Genomic DNA, 19077 nt, shown 5'->3' on the forward strand with positions numbered 1-19077 from the left:
CATTTATTGTCACTGGAAATTGTTCCATAAATATAATTAAATAGCTTAATAATATTTCACTGTCTGGATAATTACTGAACCAGCTCTCCTTTAGACATTTTAAAGTCTAACATGGACATGGACATTTATCTCCAAACATAAATAGTCATATTTTTAAAATTTTCCCCAGGGTAGAGACCCATCTTGACACGTCTCTTGAGAGCTCCTGATAAAACCAGGTAGAGCCAGCACTGAAATGCTGGCATCTCAATGCCCTAAGCATTGAAGAAACTACAAAAGTCCTCCCATGTAATAATTCATAATAAAAAATACCAATTACATCACACCCCATATTTTCCTGTATAGAAGTAACACAAATGTAAAAAATGTATGACTGTCAAACATCCGTCTCCTGCTAACCCATCAGCCCCATGAACACAGGGACCTTGACCACCTTATTCATGTACCTCGCATAGAGTAGGTGCTGAGTAATTCCTTGGTAGACAGATGGGTAATCAATGTACCAATGAGAATTTGAAAGATAAATCGAGAAAAACTGTTGAACACCAACCTCCAAACAGCAACTCCCCTCCCACCATCCCAACTGCACACCCAGTAGCAGGACTCAAAGCCATGTCTGTTCCATTTATTCCTCATACAAATATTTTACAGTTTTATTTTTTAAATCATTTACACATATTCATACAAAGAAAAATAAATTTTAGAATGGAACCTTGGGACCACGGTAGTTTTAAAAAAAATCTCTCTGACCATTAGCTACTGAAGACAAGGCAAGAGGCTTCGCGGCCACTTCAGTCATTTCTGGGCTTGGTGCATCTCCCCAGCAGAACCCAAGCTGCGCACTCACTTTCCCTCAGCCTTCACCTTGTGGAGGTGATATGGGGGAAGGGGATTTTTCGACCCTCCCCCCCAGAAACATCTCAAGGACAGCAAAGGCTCAGGGTAACACTGAACCCTCTCTTTGTCAGGAATTTGGCAAGACTGCACTTTCTGAACCAACTTTTCCAGAAGAGCTAGCTCAATTCCTACTCGCAGGTCTTTCTAAGAGGAGGGGGATGGCTGCACTCGGGACACTCCTCGCCCCACCTGCTCTGCCCTCCCTCCGCAGGCCCCCAAGCCAGAGCCCTTGCCCTGAGCCCATGCGGTCCCTTCAAGGCTCATTCCACAACGAGGTTTCCTCTCCCCACACCCAAACGCTCGGCAGCAACGTGACCCCGGCAGCCCCTGAGGACCGCTACGGTGACGATGCCAATTACCGCGTGCGGCGTTATCCAGGGACGCTGAGCTACAGCCAGGAGGCGTCCCAGGATGACAGAACTACAAGCACCCCTAAAAGCTCAGCTCTGCTGAGCCACATCAACACTTAAATCAAAGAGGCCAACTCCTAACACACCCCACCCTAGACACAGCCATCACAGAGGTGCTTGCTAGAACCTGCCACACACCGCTGCCCGAGGAGGCTGTACTACTATCAAGGCCCAGTAAAAGGAGAAAGGGAGGGGGGGGGGGGGGAGGACAGACGCTACAAATGTGGTAGGCCCGATCAGAAATGGCAGCAGATGACAACCTGTATCTTTGGGTCCTACCCAAAAAGCAGCACCAAGAAAGGGCGTGATGAGCAGAGACCCGGAGCTGGATGGACAGCCCTTGAATTACCAAGCGACTCCGACAAGACAGCTCACTTTCCTACAACTATGCAGGAACTAGAACCCAGACTGCCCACCCCTACACTGAGGCAGCTCCTGAGAGGCAGTACCGCGTGTGGTCATCAGCCCGCCCCCTGGGCAGGCCCATCTGGGGAGAGGGGATCACATCCAGAGCAGGCACCCCTCCAGACAAACACTCGCAGGGCAGCCCATCCCACTGTCACTGGGGCAGGCCGAACAGCGCTAGGAGGGTGGACAGATCCCGGGCATCAGCCGCCCCATAGGCGTCGCTCTGGCCTAACATAGACAAGGCTAAACGGAGGCTGCTCCAGATGTTCTCCGACATGGCACCCCCTTCGCCCCGAGGACCCCGGCTTTTCCTCTGCATGTTCAGGGCCTCCAAAAAGTGTTCCACAGCCTCACTGCAAGGAAGCAGAATGAGAGCTGGTGAGCAGAACACCAGTGGAAGGAGGTAGGTCAGCTGGCATGGGGAAAAAGAAAGCTGGAGCTCGTAGTCAAACAACAGGATCGGAGACTGAGGAGCCAGGGCCAAAGGCAGGGAGAAGGCGTTCGTTCATTCATTCATTCATTCATTCATTCATTCCTCAATAGATACTCTCACCGGTGGGCCCCAAGGTTGATGCAGCTGATGCCCAGGTTGTAGCGGGACCGTATATAGCCAGGCTGGAGCTCGAGGGCCCGACGGTATGCAGCTACTGCTTCTTCACTCTGGTTTCCATTGGCCAGGGTGGCCCCTAGCTTATTCCACAGCAAATAGTCCTAAGATAGGGAGGGACAAGGGTTAGAAACATGAGCCAGGCTCCGATCAAATCCTGCCCGCTCTCCCCCGGCTCCCCACTCTGATTCTCTAACGTATATTACGATTCCATTCCTGTCTCCACGGGTCACTGTGTGGCCACGACGTAAGCACTCAGCCCCCGCAGACTCCCCTAAGTCCGGATGACCCTAGGCTCCCGCTCTTCTTTCCCCAATTCTCCCAAGGCAACCTGTACATGGAACACTGGGATGAAATATCCCACGACTCCGAAGGTCCCAACAACGCTTCCTCCATAAGGTACAGAGTCCCCTCCTCCCCCTTCCTCCCCTGAGGCTCACATTGGGACGAACGCTGAGGGCGGCTGTGAAGCAGTCCACCGCCTTGTCATACTCCCCACTCAGGTTGAAGAGGACCCCCAAGCCACACTGCACATCGGGGTCAATGGATGTCGGGTCCAGGCGCACAGCCGCCAGGAAGAGCTCTTTCACTTCGAGAAACAGAGAGCTGGACAAGGAAGAAAAAAAATGCAAAAAAGCAGGTGGATGGATACGTCTATATTCCTACCCCTCCCAAATAATCCTTTCACTAACCAATCATACCCCCAAGATGCGTCCATCTCTCCTCCTTCCAATCCTGAGTCTTCCATCCCACTCTTAGACCCTGAGCCTCAATCTATCCAACACTGCACAAGCCAGGTACCCCTTCTACTCGGGTTGCCACTCGTCATCCCAGGAGCTCCCCACACTCACTCGGACAACAGAGAGCCCAGGATGCGCTTGCTGGGGCCCAGTCCCGCCCCGCTGGCCCCTTCTTCCCCGGCTGCCACCAGGTGGGCATAGGCCGGTGTGTAGCGCAGCCAGTCTCGCAGGGTCTCACAGGCCTGCCGCTGCAGGGACTCGTTGGTGAAGCTTACAGCCAGCGCCATCAGTGCCGTCCGGTTGTCTGGCTTTAGCTCTAGGCACCTGTTCGGACAGAGATGGACAGAGCTGGGCTCTGCAGTGGACACTGCGCCTATCAGCACCCTGGGAGCCGAGCCAAGCTTCAGCACGCAGAGTTACCTGCCAACTCCCTCAGTTAGGGTGTAGAGGGATCCTCTACGGGTGGGTTATTAATAAAGTTACAGACCTGAGAAAGGCAACATTTCAGCAGCCAAGGAACCAGCCAGGGAGGGTCCCACAAATAAAACCAAAAGCTGAGGAACGAATGGAGCCAGTTATCTCCAGACTCACCCCAAACCTTAGAGTTTCATCATGAGAAAACACTCGCGTTAGTAGCCAGGAAGAAGAGAAGGATCTGTCATTCTAAAGGTTATTTGTAGAGCCCTGGGACCACCTCGCCCCCCACTACCCTTTCAGTGTACTCACTTCCGCAGCGCGCTGATGGCTAAGAGTTCTTGCTCATTCTCTGCCTGGGTGGTCCCCAGATACTGCCAAGCCTAGAGGGAAGTTGCCAGATTTCATCACCCCGGTATTCATCTTCCCACCATTGCTTCCTCTGCCCCCCCACACTCACCATCGCACTCTCAGAACCCGACCCCAGGCTGTCACCCAGGCCCTAATCCATCTGCACTACCCTTAGGGGCCCCCCTCAAAACTGGAGGGAGCGTCTCTAATCTGAAGTCAGAAGAACGAGCTGCTCACTTCCATGTGCTTGGGGTCTTGCTGCACAGCCGCCTCGAAGAGCAGGACGGCGTTCGGCAGGTCCCCCTCCTCAAGTCGCCGCAGCCCTTCCTCAAAAGGCTGGGGGTGGTCACGCAGGGGGTTCTCCTCCTCAAAGTGGTACCCCTACAAGGAAGGGAAGCCAAGTGAGACCCCATCTCCGAGGGAGCCATCACAGAGCAGCAGGAATGGGAGCTGACAACCAAGACTGAGGCGGAGAAGAAGCTGAAGGCCTCCAAAAAGGTATCCGGATAAATGCCGGCAAATTCTCCGTATCATAAAGGAGATCACCTAGGACCACAGTGAAGAAATTCCGTGTCATGCCCACAGCAACTGGAAAGCCAGGCAAACTCGGATCCACGCTGGGATTAAGCTTATTTTCGGAAGTTTTTATCAGCCAGTGTTTCCACATCCTTGACTTCTCATTACTGGACAGAGCACATTTCTTAACAGGATCTGCTTACAGTAATAAGTTCTCCTTAGCTATTCAAAGGGCATTTCTTGTTATCCTGCAAGAGTGTGATAATGTATAAAGGAAATGCAATTTGGAGTCAGAGGTCCTGCTATTCAAATGCAACTCTTACCCAGCTCACGGAGTCCTGTGCACACTGACTGGATAGCATGTGTTCAAGCACTTTGAAAATTTTAATTTATTCCCCAATTTCATTCTTAAAAGTTATTAATATTAATCTGTATCTGATAGTAAATGAAAGCTGGATTCCAAAATCCTGAGGGCAGAAAACGCTTCAGAAAGACAAGTCCTCTTCTAGCTGAGGCTTTCCCGTCTGAGGGAAGTTACGATGCTCTGTGCAGAGTTCTGTCCCCAGGTCTTCCACGTAGGCAGAGAGGTGTTAAGATAAAATGGGTCCCTAGTAAGCGTGTGACTTGGGACAAGGGAATAAAATGCTCCTTTTTGGATAGTAGTGGTTACCATCACAAAACAATACCCCAGAATGAAAACAAGATGCAAAATACAGGGCAGGGCCCTTTCTAAATGTGGTTAAGGACAAATCAGAATGAAACTGTACGAAATAAAGACATGAGTGAGGTCCTTCTTCACTATCATTGTGAAACTGCTCAAGAACCAGAAATGCTTAAATCTTGCCAGCAAAGTTCTAAACCATTATTAAGTAATCTGCAAATTATTTGTGACAAATAAAAATTAAATAATTACAATGGGGATTTAAGAAGCGAGACATACAGGAGATGGATTTGGGATAAATGTATAAAAAGTATATTCACGTTGAGAATAGGTAATGTTCCTGGGACACCTCTGTGCAACAGGAAAACTCAGAAGATAGAAAAGGACCCTAGAACAAGGATCAGCAAGGGGCAGAGGATAAATATTTTGTCACAACTACTCATCTCCACCAGAGCAGTGAGAACGTAGCCACAGATGATATGTAAACAAGCATGGCTGTGTTCCAATAAAACTCTATTTATGGACACTGAAGTTTGAATTTTATCAATATATAATTTTCACATTTCACAAATTATTACTTTTCATTTTTTTTAAACCATTTAAAAATGTTAAAACCATTCTCAGCTCACAGGCCATTAAAAAAAAAAAAATGTGGAAGGATAGATTTCCCGTGGGCCATAGTTTGCCAGCCCCACCTAGACTATTAGAGTTCCACAAGATAAAGCCTTCTGCATTCACCCTCGACTATTGCCCATCCTCAATCCATGTTTTAAGCCACCCCGTAGGAAACAGATCATTGTCACCTATAACACAATTTCCTAATGAAAGTAATTCCTGCCTCTCAGAGCTACTGAGAGCATCAAATGAGAATATCTGCCACAGCCTTAACAAAAAGCTTAAAATACTATGCGTTAATAGGTATTATCCTCAGCAGACAATGCAACAAATCAATTCCATCATGTTGCAACCACAGGGTTCTCTAAGTATGCTCTTGTCCGTGTTATCTATCCTCCTGGAGGTTTTATCAATTGCTGATCAGAGAGGAATTTTTCAAAAGTAGAATATTTGTATAGATGAAAAAAAAAAGAGTCCTCTGGAGGAAACTTTAACAACCCACAGGATGCAGGATAAGCTTGGGATCACTGTTGCATCTTAAAAAGTCTAATCCAAGCCAATCATTAGTCTAATCCAAGCCAATCATGATCCTATGATTTCATAGTATCGTACTGCAAAAATAGGATCACTACTAAGTAGAGTGTGTCCCATCACAGAAATTTCTCCTTCACGCTAACAGTATACAGTATCATATCTGCTCCAGCTGTAGGTGTAGCCTTGAAAATTTAAGGATCATGAATAAAAAATACGACATTCAGATACCCATGAATTTACCTGATAGAGTCAGATCCACATTTGAAAAAAAAAACAAGTACTATTGACATATAATTTATTAACAGTTTAACAAAAGGCAGACAAAATCTGGGACATTAATGCAAATGTTTCTAATCCTAATTTTGCAATATCCCAAGGTATCAATGATATCAAAATAGGGTTCAAAGATCTAAAAACATAATTATGTTTTTAAGTTTTGAATTAAAGAATTTATTCCAACTATCATGTCATTGATACAGAAGTAAAAAATGCTAAGAGGAGAGCTATGTCTATATTTATCAAAAACCAGGAAATTTGTTTAAAAATTTATTTTATTTTTATTTATTTTTTGGCTGTGTTGCATCTTCATTGCTGTGCACGGGCTTTCTCTATTTGTAGCGAGCGGGGCTACTGCTCATTGCAATGCACGGGCTTCTCATTGCGATGGCTTCTCTTTTCGCGGAGCACGGGCTCCAGGTGCATGGGCTTCAGTAGTTGTGGCACGTGGGCCCTAGAGCACGCAGGCTTCAGTAGTTGTGGCACATAGGTCAGTAGTTATGGCTCACAGGCTCTAGAGTGCAGGCTCAGTAGTTGTGGTGCACGGGCATAGTTGCTCCGTGGCATGTGGGATCTTCCCGGACCAGGGATCGAACCCGTGGCCCCTGCATTGGCAGGCAGAGTCTTAACCACTGTGCCACCAGGCAAGTCCCAGGAAATTTTTATCTGAACTTTATACCTTGCCATTTATAAGTCGACAGGGCCTGTGCAACTTATCAAGTGTCTATTACAAATTAATAAAAGTACTATCTCCAGGTATTTCCTTCAGTTCTTCCTCATCACAAGTCTATAGAAGAAACTCTTACTATGGAAAAACCAGAGGACGGGGTCCCAAAAGGTAAGCTCCCTTTTCTATTATATCACAGAACAACTCTCAGAAAGTCAGGCTGGGATAATAAACAAAATCATCCTTGGGCTTCCCTGGTGGCACAGTGGTTAAGAATCCGCCTGCCAATGCAGGGCACACGGGTTCGAGCCCTGCTCCAGGAAGATCCCACATGCCGCGGAGCAACTAAGCCCGTGCGCCATAACTACTGAGCCTGCGCTCTAGAGCCCACGAGCCACAACTACTGAAGCCCGCGCACCGAGAGCCCGTGCTCTGCAACAAGAGACGCCACTGCAATGAGAAGCCTGCGCACTGCAACAAAGAGTAGCCCCCGCTCGCTGCAACTAGAGAAAAGCCCACGCGCAGCAACAAAGACTCAACTCAGCCAAAAATAAATAAATAAATAAATTTATTTAAAAAAAAAAAAAAAAAATCATCCTTTTCCTAGTACTAAGATTTTCATTGGCTTTTAAATCCTAGCCTTTTCTAACTTATCTTGAACTCTGTTCTTCTCTATCTTTGCAAGATCTACCTCCAGAATCCTGGCCCTCTAGTTCTAGCCCCAACCAGGTCTGAGCTGAGAAAAAGACACCACTGATCACCTCCCCAGTTCCTGTTTTGCCATTTTCAAAACCAAGCAATTCTCTCCCTCCCCAATCATGCTTCAACTCACAGCTCAATTATTACCCACATGTCCAAATACCCCACAACCCACAAGCAGATTTTTTTCACAGTGATACCCCGATACATCATATGCTTCTAAGGCAACAGTATATACTACATGCAAAATTCAATCATTCTTCACCACCAACTTCTGGGAAATTTTCCTAGCATTTGAATTATTTAATATAATTGTTTGAAAATACCCTAAATTGGGGGCAAGTGGTTAGTACCTACAGGAAGAGATCAGAATTTAAAATAAACTTGTGAGTTAAAAAGTTAATAGATACTAAGGTGGAGGGCAGAGATATGGCCTACCACCTACCACTCTCTACCAAAGGAGCTATCAATCTTCTTAAAATGTTTTCAACCAACCTCCAAAGCAGAGCTCCTTCCTCCGTGCTCTTATTGCATCGTGTGCAAACCTCTACTCTAGGTATTCTGTCGCTTATTGTTATTTGACAAGGGTGGTCTATTATCATTAACTTTTATATCCCAAGAATAAAGCATACTCTCAATAACTGGAGGAGAGCAGGGGCAAGGGAATAATTCAGGCTGCCTTTCACGGAAAGGGGCTCAAGAAAATAATTACTTAAAAGTGGGTACCCTTCAGATTCAGGATTAAAGGAGAGACAATAAAACAAGGAAATCCTGCAGTCTGAAAAACTAGTTCTCACCTTATCATAGGAAGCAGACGTGAGGTCGTCATAGTCAGAAAGCCAGGGGTGGGCCTCAGCATCCCGTTTTGCCATCTCCTCCAACTCCGCCTGCAACTTGTCCCAGAAATCGACATCAGACTGTAAGGAAGGGAAGGCAGGTAGAAAAAGAAGATTCATCGTGACCACCCCGCCCCACCCTTAGTTCCACTAAGATGGAGTCCCTGTGGCAGTAGTTCTTTAACTTCAATGTGTTTAAGATCATCTGAAGAGCTTTTTTTTCATGCAGGTTCCTAGGTCCTACCCCCAGATTCTGACTCAGTAGTCTGTGATGCCCAGGAATTTGCATTTTTGATGGCAACCACCCCATCCCAAGCAATTCCGACAAAGATAACCCAAGAACATTATGAAATACAATGTTCACCCATCTTTGATGTTAAGACACCCACTCTCTCCAAAGAAGTGTTTTCTCTTGGACTGGTTATACCTGTACTAGCTGCTCTCACCTCTATAGCTGACTTGGCTCGTTCAAACTCCATATCAAGAGCAGATGTGTTTACTGGTCGTGTGAACTGGTCAACCCAGGCCTCTGAAGTACCCTGTGACAAAGAAGGATGGTCATACCACCACCACCAACTTTCTACCCACTAAATATCAACTAAATACCCATTAGACACCACCAACCTGGGCACTTCTGAGAAGAACATTCTCAGAATCTCTTTCCCACCCACTCAGGACCTGGATGCTACCAAACGAGCTGGCAATAAGATCCCTTCCCCATCTGGGACCACTGAACACTGAACCCACGGCCGGGGGCACCAGCTGGCTCTGAGGTAGGACTGGGAGGTGACAGTGTCCTACCTGCTGCTGAATAAACTCTGCTGCCCACTGCTCTGCCTGAGCTCGGCCCAACCCTGCGCCGGACTCCAGGGACACCTGCCCCTCGCCAATCTGCCGCACGAATTTCAGGAACTGGGGCACAGAGACACACACAGGCCACTTGGGAGAGGACTTCCGGGTGTGCCCTCTCAACCATGCCCAGAGAAGCCTGCACTTACCCCTCCCCTTGACCATCTCTAGCTACAGACAAGACAGGCTAAAGACCCTGGAAAAAGCAGAGAGCAAAAAGAAAGGGATTTCTGGCTCGAGAGATCTGAGAAGGCACAGAAAAGACAAAGGGTTAGTAGGCAAGGAAATGAGGGCAAGAATACTGGAAGAAGAGGCAGGGTCGTAAGTCTCTGTTCTCCAGACAGGAAGGAGTGGACCTCGGATCTCATCTCTTTCGCCTTAAACTAAACTGGGGTTAAGAGAAGCAGGACTCCTGGCTTCTCAGACCAGCTCTGCTGGGCAAAGCAGCAGCAGCACGTGGCTCACCTCAGAGTTAGCCAACTTGGGGTCGTCCACCTTGGCCACAAAGTCGCTGGCCATGTGCTGCAGGTCCTCCTCGGGCTGGTATTCATCACACCTGGGACAGGCGAGGACTCGCTCATTTTACACATTAGTCTGCCACATCCCTCCCCACTCCCAGCCCATGGCAATTACAGTTCTCATCGGGGAACAGAGAGGGTGACACTACTCCTCTCTCTGGTTGAGGACCTACTAATTCCAATTTACATTAAAGAAGGACATTTGGGCAGGAGTGGCAAAGCACTAGCTACATGCTTTCACCTCTCTCTGTCCCAAACGCGTCTTTCCAGAGAGAAGGAATAGACAGTTGCAGGCTCCAAATTAAAAGGGGAACAGGGTGCATAAGATAAAGTTACAAAGTTTTGGTAGGATAGTTAGGATTCTCGACTCGATTATATTTGAGACGTAAATGAATCGGGGTAATAATACAAGTGGAAACGTTAGAGTAGAAAATGAAGGGATTGCAACTTGGTTTAAGAATGTGGATAGAGGAGCTTGGTGGAGGGGAGCAGGAAAACCGCCCAACACTCCTTCCACAGGGATCCATCCCGAGAGAAGGGGCTGGGCTCACCAGCGATCAGTGGCAGCTGTTCCCTCTGGCTCTCCCAGCCACAGCTTCTCCTCCGACTGCTCCAGATATTCCTCAGCCCAGCGGGCCGGGGACACAGACAAAGGGTCTGCAAGGAGCAGAGAGGTGGGGAAATCAGTGAGGGATCAGGAAAGGGAGAATACTAATTTAACCAAGTCAAAGCAGAATCCCTCAGAGACCACTGGTCAAAAGAAAAAACTACTAAATTTTCAACACCCAACCTGCTCCCAAGGGGCCTAGGGCAGAAGGTTACTGAACTGGGGACAGGAGACCAAATAAGGAGGCTCAGGAGAGAAGTAGGGACCAAACCCTTTTGTTTGAAGTGCAAGAGTCCTCACTAAGAAATAGCGGGCCCTGGGCTCCACCTTCCTCAAAGGTACTGCAGGCACCTGGCAGGGAACCAGGGGAGAACACAGGAGCTCCCATTCCTTAACCAAACCTTGGTCTGTCCTCCATCTACAGAGTTCACACCCTCCCAACAAAAGGAGCCTCATAACTGGGAGACTGGGATCGACATATATACACTATTGATACTATGTATAAAATAGATAACTAATGAGAACCTACTGTATTGCACAGGGAACTCAATGCTCTGTGGTGACCTAAATGGGAAGGAAATCCAAAAAAGAGGGGATATATGTATAGGTATTGCTGGTTCACTTTGCTGTACAGTAGAAACTAACACAATATTGTAAAGCAACTATACTCCAATAAAAATTAAAAAAAAAAAAAAAAAAGGAACCTCATATTTCAACCTAATATACCTACCAAGAGAATCTGAGAAGCAGAATGCTGGGCTAGAACTAAAGATACATGGGTCCGCTCTTCCCACTGGATTTTTTTTCATTTTTTGAGATGTAACATACAAACATGAAGGTACGTAAAGTGTACCAAACTTAGGTGTGCTGCTTCATTAATTTCTACCCGTGAACACACTCAAGCCACCACCACCCGGATCACGACATGGACCGTCTACAGTTCCCTCACAGGCTCCCGCAGGCCCGCACCCCCCGGGATAAACATTATTCTGAACTCTGTCACTTTTGACTGCTTTTGAGAGCTATGTTTTTAAGTCTAATTCCAGAAATCACCTTAGCAACTCTCATGAAAAAGGGCACTGCTGCAAGATCAGAATAAACATATCACATGAGGGCGCTGAACTTTTCTCAACCTCCAGGACTTCGCTCTTTACTATTCTAGGGCCAGGAAAACAAAAAAGTAATGACACAGATTAGTTAAAGGATTTAAAGGGCCCCTAAAGAGTGAGTGCACGTAGAGAAGGATGGGCCGGCGTGTTCTTTCCTTCTGCTCTGCACCCATATCCTTACAAATGGCCACCCTGTCTTTGTCCCTAATTTGAAGATCTGTTACTGCTTTTAACACCAAGAAGGCAGGTTTACCTCCTCGGGATTCATATACAACAGAACTTTCTATTCCATTTAGCTGAGACTCTGCCTGAATAATTTCAACAAACTAATCTCAACATCTGAGAAAATAATGTCAAAATCTGAAAAAGAAAGAAAAAAAATCAAGACTCACAGATTTCACCTAATCATAAATAATAAGTGATTTATTACTAATAAAATAAAAGATATGGTTGACAATTTTTTTGATCACAGACTTGGTCTCTTAATTTCGAGAACTCTTAACATTTATATCAAGATTTCCCTCACTAGCTTTCACAGGCAACATTTCTCTTTCCTTTGCCCCGACTAGACTGCTAGCTCAAGTCTGGAGACCTAATAAGGAAATGCTTAATACCCCGTCCCATTCTGCTGAAAAATAACCAGTCCTTCCTCCTCACTCTCCAGCCACTCCCTCTCAACTAGAGTGTTTCACAAAAGCATATTCTGGCCAAAAGTACTCCTCAAATTACACAGAACACCATTTCTATGAAATGCTCTTCTAAAGGACGAGCACCAACAGAAAAAGTACAAAGCACCTGGACTTTAAAACAGACAAGAGGTAGTTTAGAAAAAAGAATCCCAGAGATGAGACAACCTCAAATAGCTGTAATTTGGTATTTAGCCATATTGGCCACAAGACTCAGGATTTTCTGGCATTGGGAACCTGCTCCAACAAAGAAGTCAAAATAAAATAACCAAAAGAATACTACCTGGCCTTCATAATATTTTTTGAGAAATTCTTACAGAAAATCAGATTCATCTGGATACCTGTGAGATGGAAGCAACTAAGTCCTGCTGAGTGGGAGGGACTATCCTAGGTCACAGAAATCATAGAGTGACAACCAACAACCTAGGTACCAAACCTCTGATTCAGGGCGTTCACCTGGCCTAGGTTCTCACTGTGTGTTCATTTCATCTAGGCACATCTACCCCAAGCTCAACAGTCAAAAACTCAGAACTTCCCACCTTTACCCATGAAAGTTTCCACATCCACTAAGTAACACAGTGACCAAGAATGCAGGTTCTAGGGTCAGGCTACCTGCACTCACATCCCAACTCCACCACTTATTCACTGTGAGTCTCCAGACAAGTTATCAACCCTCTAAGTTTCCAATTCCTTATCTACGAAGTAGATATAATAATAGCTACCTCACAGGGATTCTTGTGAAGACCAGATGAGATAATGCCTATGCAAAGCACAGAGTAACAAATATTAGCTATTATTATCATTACTGTCTGCTCAAGGCAAATCCCTACAAAAGTGGAAAACATCACAATGAGATTATTATTCCTTTTATTCCATAGCCTCTTCCTCTGCCATCCAGGGGAGAGCTACTGCCAATCATCATCTGCTACTGCTGGCCACTGCCTTTCCTATGAAAGTGCAGGTTTATCTCTCATAACTGTCATATGAACCTCACACACCATTTTAGCTGAGGCTGTCTAAACTCAAAACCCCTTAAAGATGCATTTCTTCCCTACAGCTGAGCAATCACAAGATGGACGATTATTTGGCCCAGAACATTGGGGTGAGAGGTAGGAGTGGAATTCCATCAAGAACCATTTCAGACTAAAAAATGAGCTTCATGTGGTAATGGAATAATTCCATATCTTGATTGCAGTAATGGTTATGCAAATCTACATATGTGATAAAACTATAAACATACAAATAAAGGCATGTAAAACTTGTGAAATCTAATAAGATCTGTGGATTGTACCAGTGGCAATTTTCTGTTGATACTGTACATAACTAACAAATGCAAAATGTCACCACCGGCAAAAACAGAGGGAAAGACACACAGAACCTTTCTGTACATTATTTTGCAACTTCCAGTGAAACTATATTTCCAAATACAACATTCAAACAAGAAAAAAACTAAGCTTCAAGGTTTCTTTTAAACTAGATTCTAGAATCCTAACAATGGGGAGTTAAGAATAATAAAGATTTAAAGAATATAACCTTCTCTCAACTTGCAGTCTACTTATCCACAAAGAAATAGGTAACCTATATCATTACTGTAATAATATCAGCCATAAATGTTATGAGGCTAGTATCCACGGGTTCCACATCCACGGATTCAACCAACTGTGGATGGAAAATATTCAGAGGGAGAGGGGCAGGGGATTTCTAGAAAGTTCCAAAAAGCAAAACTTTGAATTTGCCCCATGCTGGCGACTATTTACAAAGCATTTACATTGTATTAGATATTATAATAATCTAGAGATTTAAAGCATACGGGAGGGTAGGTTATATGCAAATACTATGCAATTTTATATAAAGGACTTGAGCAATTTTATACATAAAATAGCAATTTTATATAAAGGACTTGAGCATCCAGGATTTTGGTAACCACAGGGGTCCTGGAACCAATCCCCTGCAGATACCAAGGGATAACTGTACTAGAAAATCAATCCCCGTTAGCTCTTTCTCCCAGATCTCAATTCTCTCATTCAATAAATTCTGAAGGGCCGCTACATACAAAGCAATATACTACTGCAATAGGACATTTATATGAAGGCAGAGCCCACATAGCTCAATATCCCTTTCCAGCTTTCCATATCCCTGCCTCTGTGAAGCAGGCACAGTTCCAAAAACATGTACAAAACAGAGGAAGAGAGAGATCTCCCAAAGACAATTTAACAGGTAAGACAGGTCCAACATGTTTTTCTAAAGTAGTTTTTCATTTAAGGAAGGAAGATTTCAGGTTAAGGAAGATTTCAATGGCTCCAAGTATTCAACTAATTTTAACAAAAATCTCATCAATCTCAATGCTTATAGTAGTGATGATTTTTTTCCTGAATTATCAAAAATGACTGATGCCCATACATTTTAACAGAAGTCTCTCTGCGATAAGAAACAGCACTTAAATCTAAGGTTTGTACAAAAAGCTGAGTTTCAGTCTGGTGGCGGGTCTTTATTACAGCTCAGATTTTCCAACTGGGGCAATTCCACACATTAGATTCTCAATGATAGTGTAATGATTCTAAGTATGGAGCCTGGAGTCAGACAGACATGAGTTTGCATATAATCTTTGTTACTGAATGATTTCAGACAAAAGTATTAACCCTTCCAGATCTCAGTTTCCTTGTCTATAAAATGGGGGAGGAATACCTACCTTGTATTTCTGTGAAGCTCAACTGGCTCTGAGAATATAAAGTGCATGGAAACCAAGAACACCCATTGTTCCTTAAACTCTAACTTAAAGGAGGGAAAGGGAGTCATGATAAAAGAGACCAACAGCTTTTATTAAAGGTGAGTTTTAGTTGTTAGATTTGGGGGTTTTTCTCTTGTGTGTGGAGGAAGCCCTGTCTTTAGGAGAATAAAAATGATTGGGGGCAGGGGGTACCAATTAGGTCCCATCAATCATGTCATGAAAATTCAGGAACTATGATGATGTGAGCACCCTGAGAGGCCAGAATCTTTGCAACTTTCTCCCTTTATCTCTTTTGTGATTCTTGATTTCTTAAATTGGAAACAGGCTAACAGTGCTCTCTTTGAGAGCAATCAGGAAGAGCAAAGAGGAGGAGAATGCCCTTGCCCAGGCCTGTAATCAGAAAGGCTAGGGGGAGAAGAATCAGTCCCCCAGGATGCAGTGAGCACAGACAACTCAAAGAGGGAAAATTAGGCTGGGACCCTGAAGAGCTTCAGTTGCAGGCCTGGCAGTAGAGCATAATGAATGGGTAAGCCCACAGACTCTGGAATCATTCAAACCCAGAATCAAATCCCATTTCCACCACTTACAAAGCTGTGACTCCTTGGGCAAATTATTTAAGCTCTCAGTCTCAGTTTTCTTATCTATATACTAGGAATAATAACTACCTCAAGGGTTCTCAGGGGCATTAAACAGACAATGAATTTAAAGCACTAAAACAAAGCCTAGAATATGGTTAAGTAAACATTAGCTCTTGTTATTAATTTTTATTATTATCATCAAGACCATATACTTCAGGCCTTTGAACTCCACAATTCCACTTTCCAAGGCTCTAACCCTGTTCAAGATGACTTAATGCCAGAATCCCAAGGGAGGTGTTAAACATTTCTCTCTTCCTGGGCAACACTGCCATCCATCCAATCTGCGGATCCTCTCCACCAAACTACAGTACTAAAGTTCCAGATAACAAAGAAAACCTAACTCCTCGTGTTCTCTCTCTCCTCAAATCTCTTATCCAGTTCAAACTCACGCCTCTGTTTAATATAAGTTTCAATTCCCTGTTACCACCTAAGAGAAATCAGGTTCAGTGCCCTATAGGAAAGAGTCAAGAGTCCAGAAAGGTCATAAGCAGCTAAAATCACTCTATACCCTAAAATGAATGAGGGTAACAGTGTAGAACTTTGCATCACAGGAACCATTGTAGATCTTCCCATAAGAAGCCTCACCTGTAACTTCAGAGATGAACTCTTGGGACCAGTCAGTCTCATTGTAATCCTGAGTTACATCCACAGCATCTCCAGCTGCAAGAAACTCCTGGGCCCAGTTCTCCGACAAGGCCAAGTCTGCCACACCAGGGGCTTAAGAGAGAGATAGAGAGAGAACTAAGGAAAATACCTATCATTCTATCATGCCTAAGGAACCCTGAGTGCACATGAAAACACTCTGTTCCTTTTGTCTCCTTCTGCATCTCAGTTCTGCAATACCAGCAGCATCTAAATACGGAATCCCCTTGTCCCTACCTGCACAGAAAATAGTGACGCCCGCCCCCCACACCCAGAACCAGACGCTGGACCCACCTCTCTGGGGTGCCTGGCGGAAGTTTGACTGTTCAATCTCCTGCATCTCTGCCAGGAGGTCATCCATCTTGAACGTCTGAGGGGCACGGGATACAAGTGGTGCATTCTGGTCCTGGAGGAATTCGGCCACCAACTGTCAGAAGAGAGATGGTGAAATGAACCCAGCAAGAGACAGGGGCCCATTGGATGCGGGATACTAACATCAAACACAAGGAAAGCGAAACACAGAAACTATAGATTTGGAAACACTCGAAGAGTACTTAAAACAAAAACAAGCAGGCGAGCTGAGGCAAATCTCATTTGATCAGGGAAGTCCACAGATTGAAATATGGATGAGCCAAGTTTAAAGTAAAAAATACAATGGACGAACGAAAAATGCGACAGAAAAGACTGGCATTATTTACCTCGTCTTCAGAGGCTACCCCCAAAGGCTTAGAGACCTAAGACAAAAGAAAGGGAGGCAATATGGTACAGTGGTGAAGACCACAGCCACACAACTCAGTTAACCCTGGGTTAAAATTCCATCTCTTCCATTCATAAGGCAAGTCACAAAACTTCTCAAAGCCTCAGTTTCCTCATCTATAACATGGTTGCCTTCGTCTATATAAAGACGTTCAATGTTTAATATAGTAAACACCCATTGCCTGGCAACTATTATCATTTGCAACACAATAGAGACAGCAGTTATCCCAAAGTGTGCATCCGGACCCTCCATCCCAGGTCACAACTCGGGCTTTCCGCCTGAAGAACACTCACCGCCTCCGAGGCTGGGGCTCCTGGGGGCCAGGGGCCAGGCCTCAACCCCTCCTGCCGAAAGGCCTTGTCCTGGGTGAAGTGCCCGGCCAGCTTCATGAGCGGGTTCGCACCCCCGCATTCCGCCTCCACCAGCTCCCGCATCGCCATGGTGACCGCCGGCTCTCTGATGGGCAGAGGTTTGGAACTGAGGTTCCCGGAGCCAAACCCTTCCCCAACCCACAACTCAGCCCGTATCTGGGGGAGGCGGTTGTTGGCCGCTGGCCACTCTCCACCCCTGCGCCTTCTGCTACGGCCCCCACCTCTGCCAGGAGTCGGGGGGTCGGTGCCCTCCTGCCGCCCCCCTCAAAGGCCACCGCTCTCCGCCTGGGCCTCTCCAGCGGCCTCCACGACTGCGGTCTCAGGCGGCGGGACAGGCGGCAGCCGCCCCCCACAGACGGGCCTGAACCCCAGGGGACCGGGAGGACAATTCCGCAACTGAGCTGTACGGGGGCATTGGCCGGGCAAGGGAGAGGGGACACGCCGCGGGACCGTAAGCCCAGTCCCCTACACCCGCAGTCACCGGGCGAACACTGCTGGGGGCCATTCCCTCTCCGTAAGTCACCTGAGCCCCTCCCGCTGCTCGGCCGGTCCCGGCCCACCCCTCCCGCGCTCAGAGCACCCAGTCTCCCCCACCCGGGTCGCTGCTCAAGCTCCGCCCCCCGCGACCCGCGAGGACACCGCGAGGGCTGCGGGAAGACCAGGAAGGTGTCCTCGCGCCCCCTCGGGGCCCCGCACTCACCACTGCGCGCGAAGCCGCACGACCAGCCGGGGTACCTGGTGCGGGCTGGAGGGGGAGGGGAGAGAAGGGGTTGGGGAGCCGGGGAGGGGACTCGGGCATAAAGGGGCCGTGACCGCCGCGCGACGGTCGCGGACCTGCGGAAGCTGTTTGGAGGGGCGGGGCCTTAAGTCTGCGACGCAGCGTGATGGGAGGAGCCATGGGTCTTAAAGGAGAAGTCTTGGAGCCTCGACTCTGCGAGTACTCGAAAGGATCGCGGACGCTGGGAATTGTTTGATGGAAAGCTCAAAGAAGAATGGAGCTAGGAGGGGCTTCCTGACCTTTGGGGGAAAGCCGAACACGCAGATCCTGGACTCAGATCATTCTGCCTCTTCCCGGGGGCGTATGGTGACCCAAGGGGATTCCCTCCCTTTCTGGGCCTCGGTTTTAGAGAAAGGCCCTAATGCGGGAGTGGTGGGGGTCAAATCCGGGGCCTTCCCCAGCCTTCTAGGCCTAACCCCTTCCAAACTGCCCCTAGCAGGACAGCGTCACAGTCTCCATGGTGACAGAGGCCTGCCCCCAATCCCTCTGCCGCATCTGCGTATTGGGGGAAATAGCACTGGATGACGACAAATTCCGGTGACTAAAGTAGGGTCAACGCATCCTGAGACCTCAAGCCGATAACCTACTGGGAAGGTGCACAGTGAGTCACTCCTCTCCCCTCCTTCCTCCCTCACCGCTGGTCAAGGTCACCGTGGTGGCCTTATTCCCACTGCCCCAGACAGGGAATGCACAAATATGATGCAAGAAGTGATCTTTAATCACGAAATAAGCCTCAGGCCCCACCATCTGCCACAGAATTGGC

General features: G+C 46.7%; 1 protein-coding gene across 7 annotated transcripts; it reads right to left on the minus strand.

Moving 5' to 3' along the window:
- Positions 1–604: 604 nt before the first annotated feature.
- PEX5 (peroxisomal biogenesis factor 5) lies at positions 605–18572 on the minus strand. 7 transcript variants are annotated; one of them, XM_082420218.1, is made up of 16 exons: positions 18554–18572; positions 17459–17621; positions 17107–17142; positions 16703–16835; positions 16352–16483; positions 10550–10655; positions 9946–10036; positions 9433–9543; positions 9078–9170; positions 8593–8712; positions 4065–4208; positions 3789–3859; positions 3174–3386; positions 2763–2928; positions 2269–2426; positions 605–2068 (listed from the first exon to the last, which is right to left on the minus strand). In XM_082420218.1, the coding sequence occupies exons 2-16, from the start codon at positions 17603–17605 to the stop codon at positions 1867–1869; spliced, it is 1923 nt and encodes a 640-aa protein (XP_082276344.1). In that variant the 5' UTR covers positions 17606–17621; positions 18554–18572; the 3' UTR covers positions 605–1866. The 7 variants fall into 7 exon arrangements, with proteins under 7 accessions (XP_082276344.1, XP_082276346.1, XP_082276345.1 ...); XM_082420220.1 differs by lacking the exon at positions 18554–18572 and adding an exon at positions 18237–18406 and having other exon boundaries at positions 8593–8682; XM_082420219.1 differs by lacking the exon at positions 18554–18572 and adding an exon at positions 18237–18406 and having other exon boundaries at positions 8593–8688.
- Between the last annotated feature and the right edge of the window lie 505 nt (positions 18573–19077).

Source organism: Balaenoptera physalus (genome assembly GCF_965194825.1).
Source record: "Balaenoptera physalus genome assembly, chromosome: 13".
NCBI classification, from domain to species: Eukaryota; Metazoa; Chordata; class Mammalia; order Artiodactyla; family Balaenopteridae; genus Balaenoptera; species Balaenoptera physalus.

What these genes read in the sequence shown, in the direction of transcription:
- PEX5 (XM_082420218.1), bottom strand. Translation starts at nt 17,605, where the DNA reads ATGGCGATGCGGGAGCTGGTGGAGGCGGAATGCGGGGGTGCGAACCCG. An exon ending in CCGCCAGGCACCCCAGAGAG is followed by an intron (nt 16,484 to 16,702) that starts GTGGGTCCAGCG and finishes CTCTCTCTTAAG; the next exon opens with CCCCTGGTGTGGCAGACTTG. An exon ending in CCCTCAGCGTTCGTCCCAAT is followed by an intron (nt 2,427 to 2,762) that starts GTGAGCCTCAGG and finishes TCCCTATCTTAG; the next exon opens with GACTATTTGCTGTGGAATAA.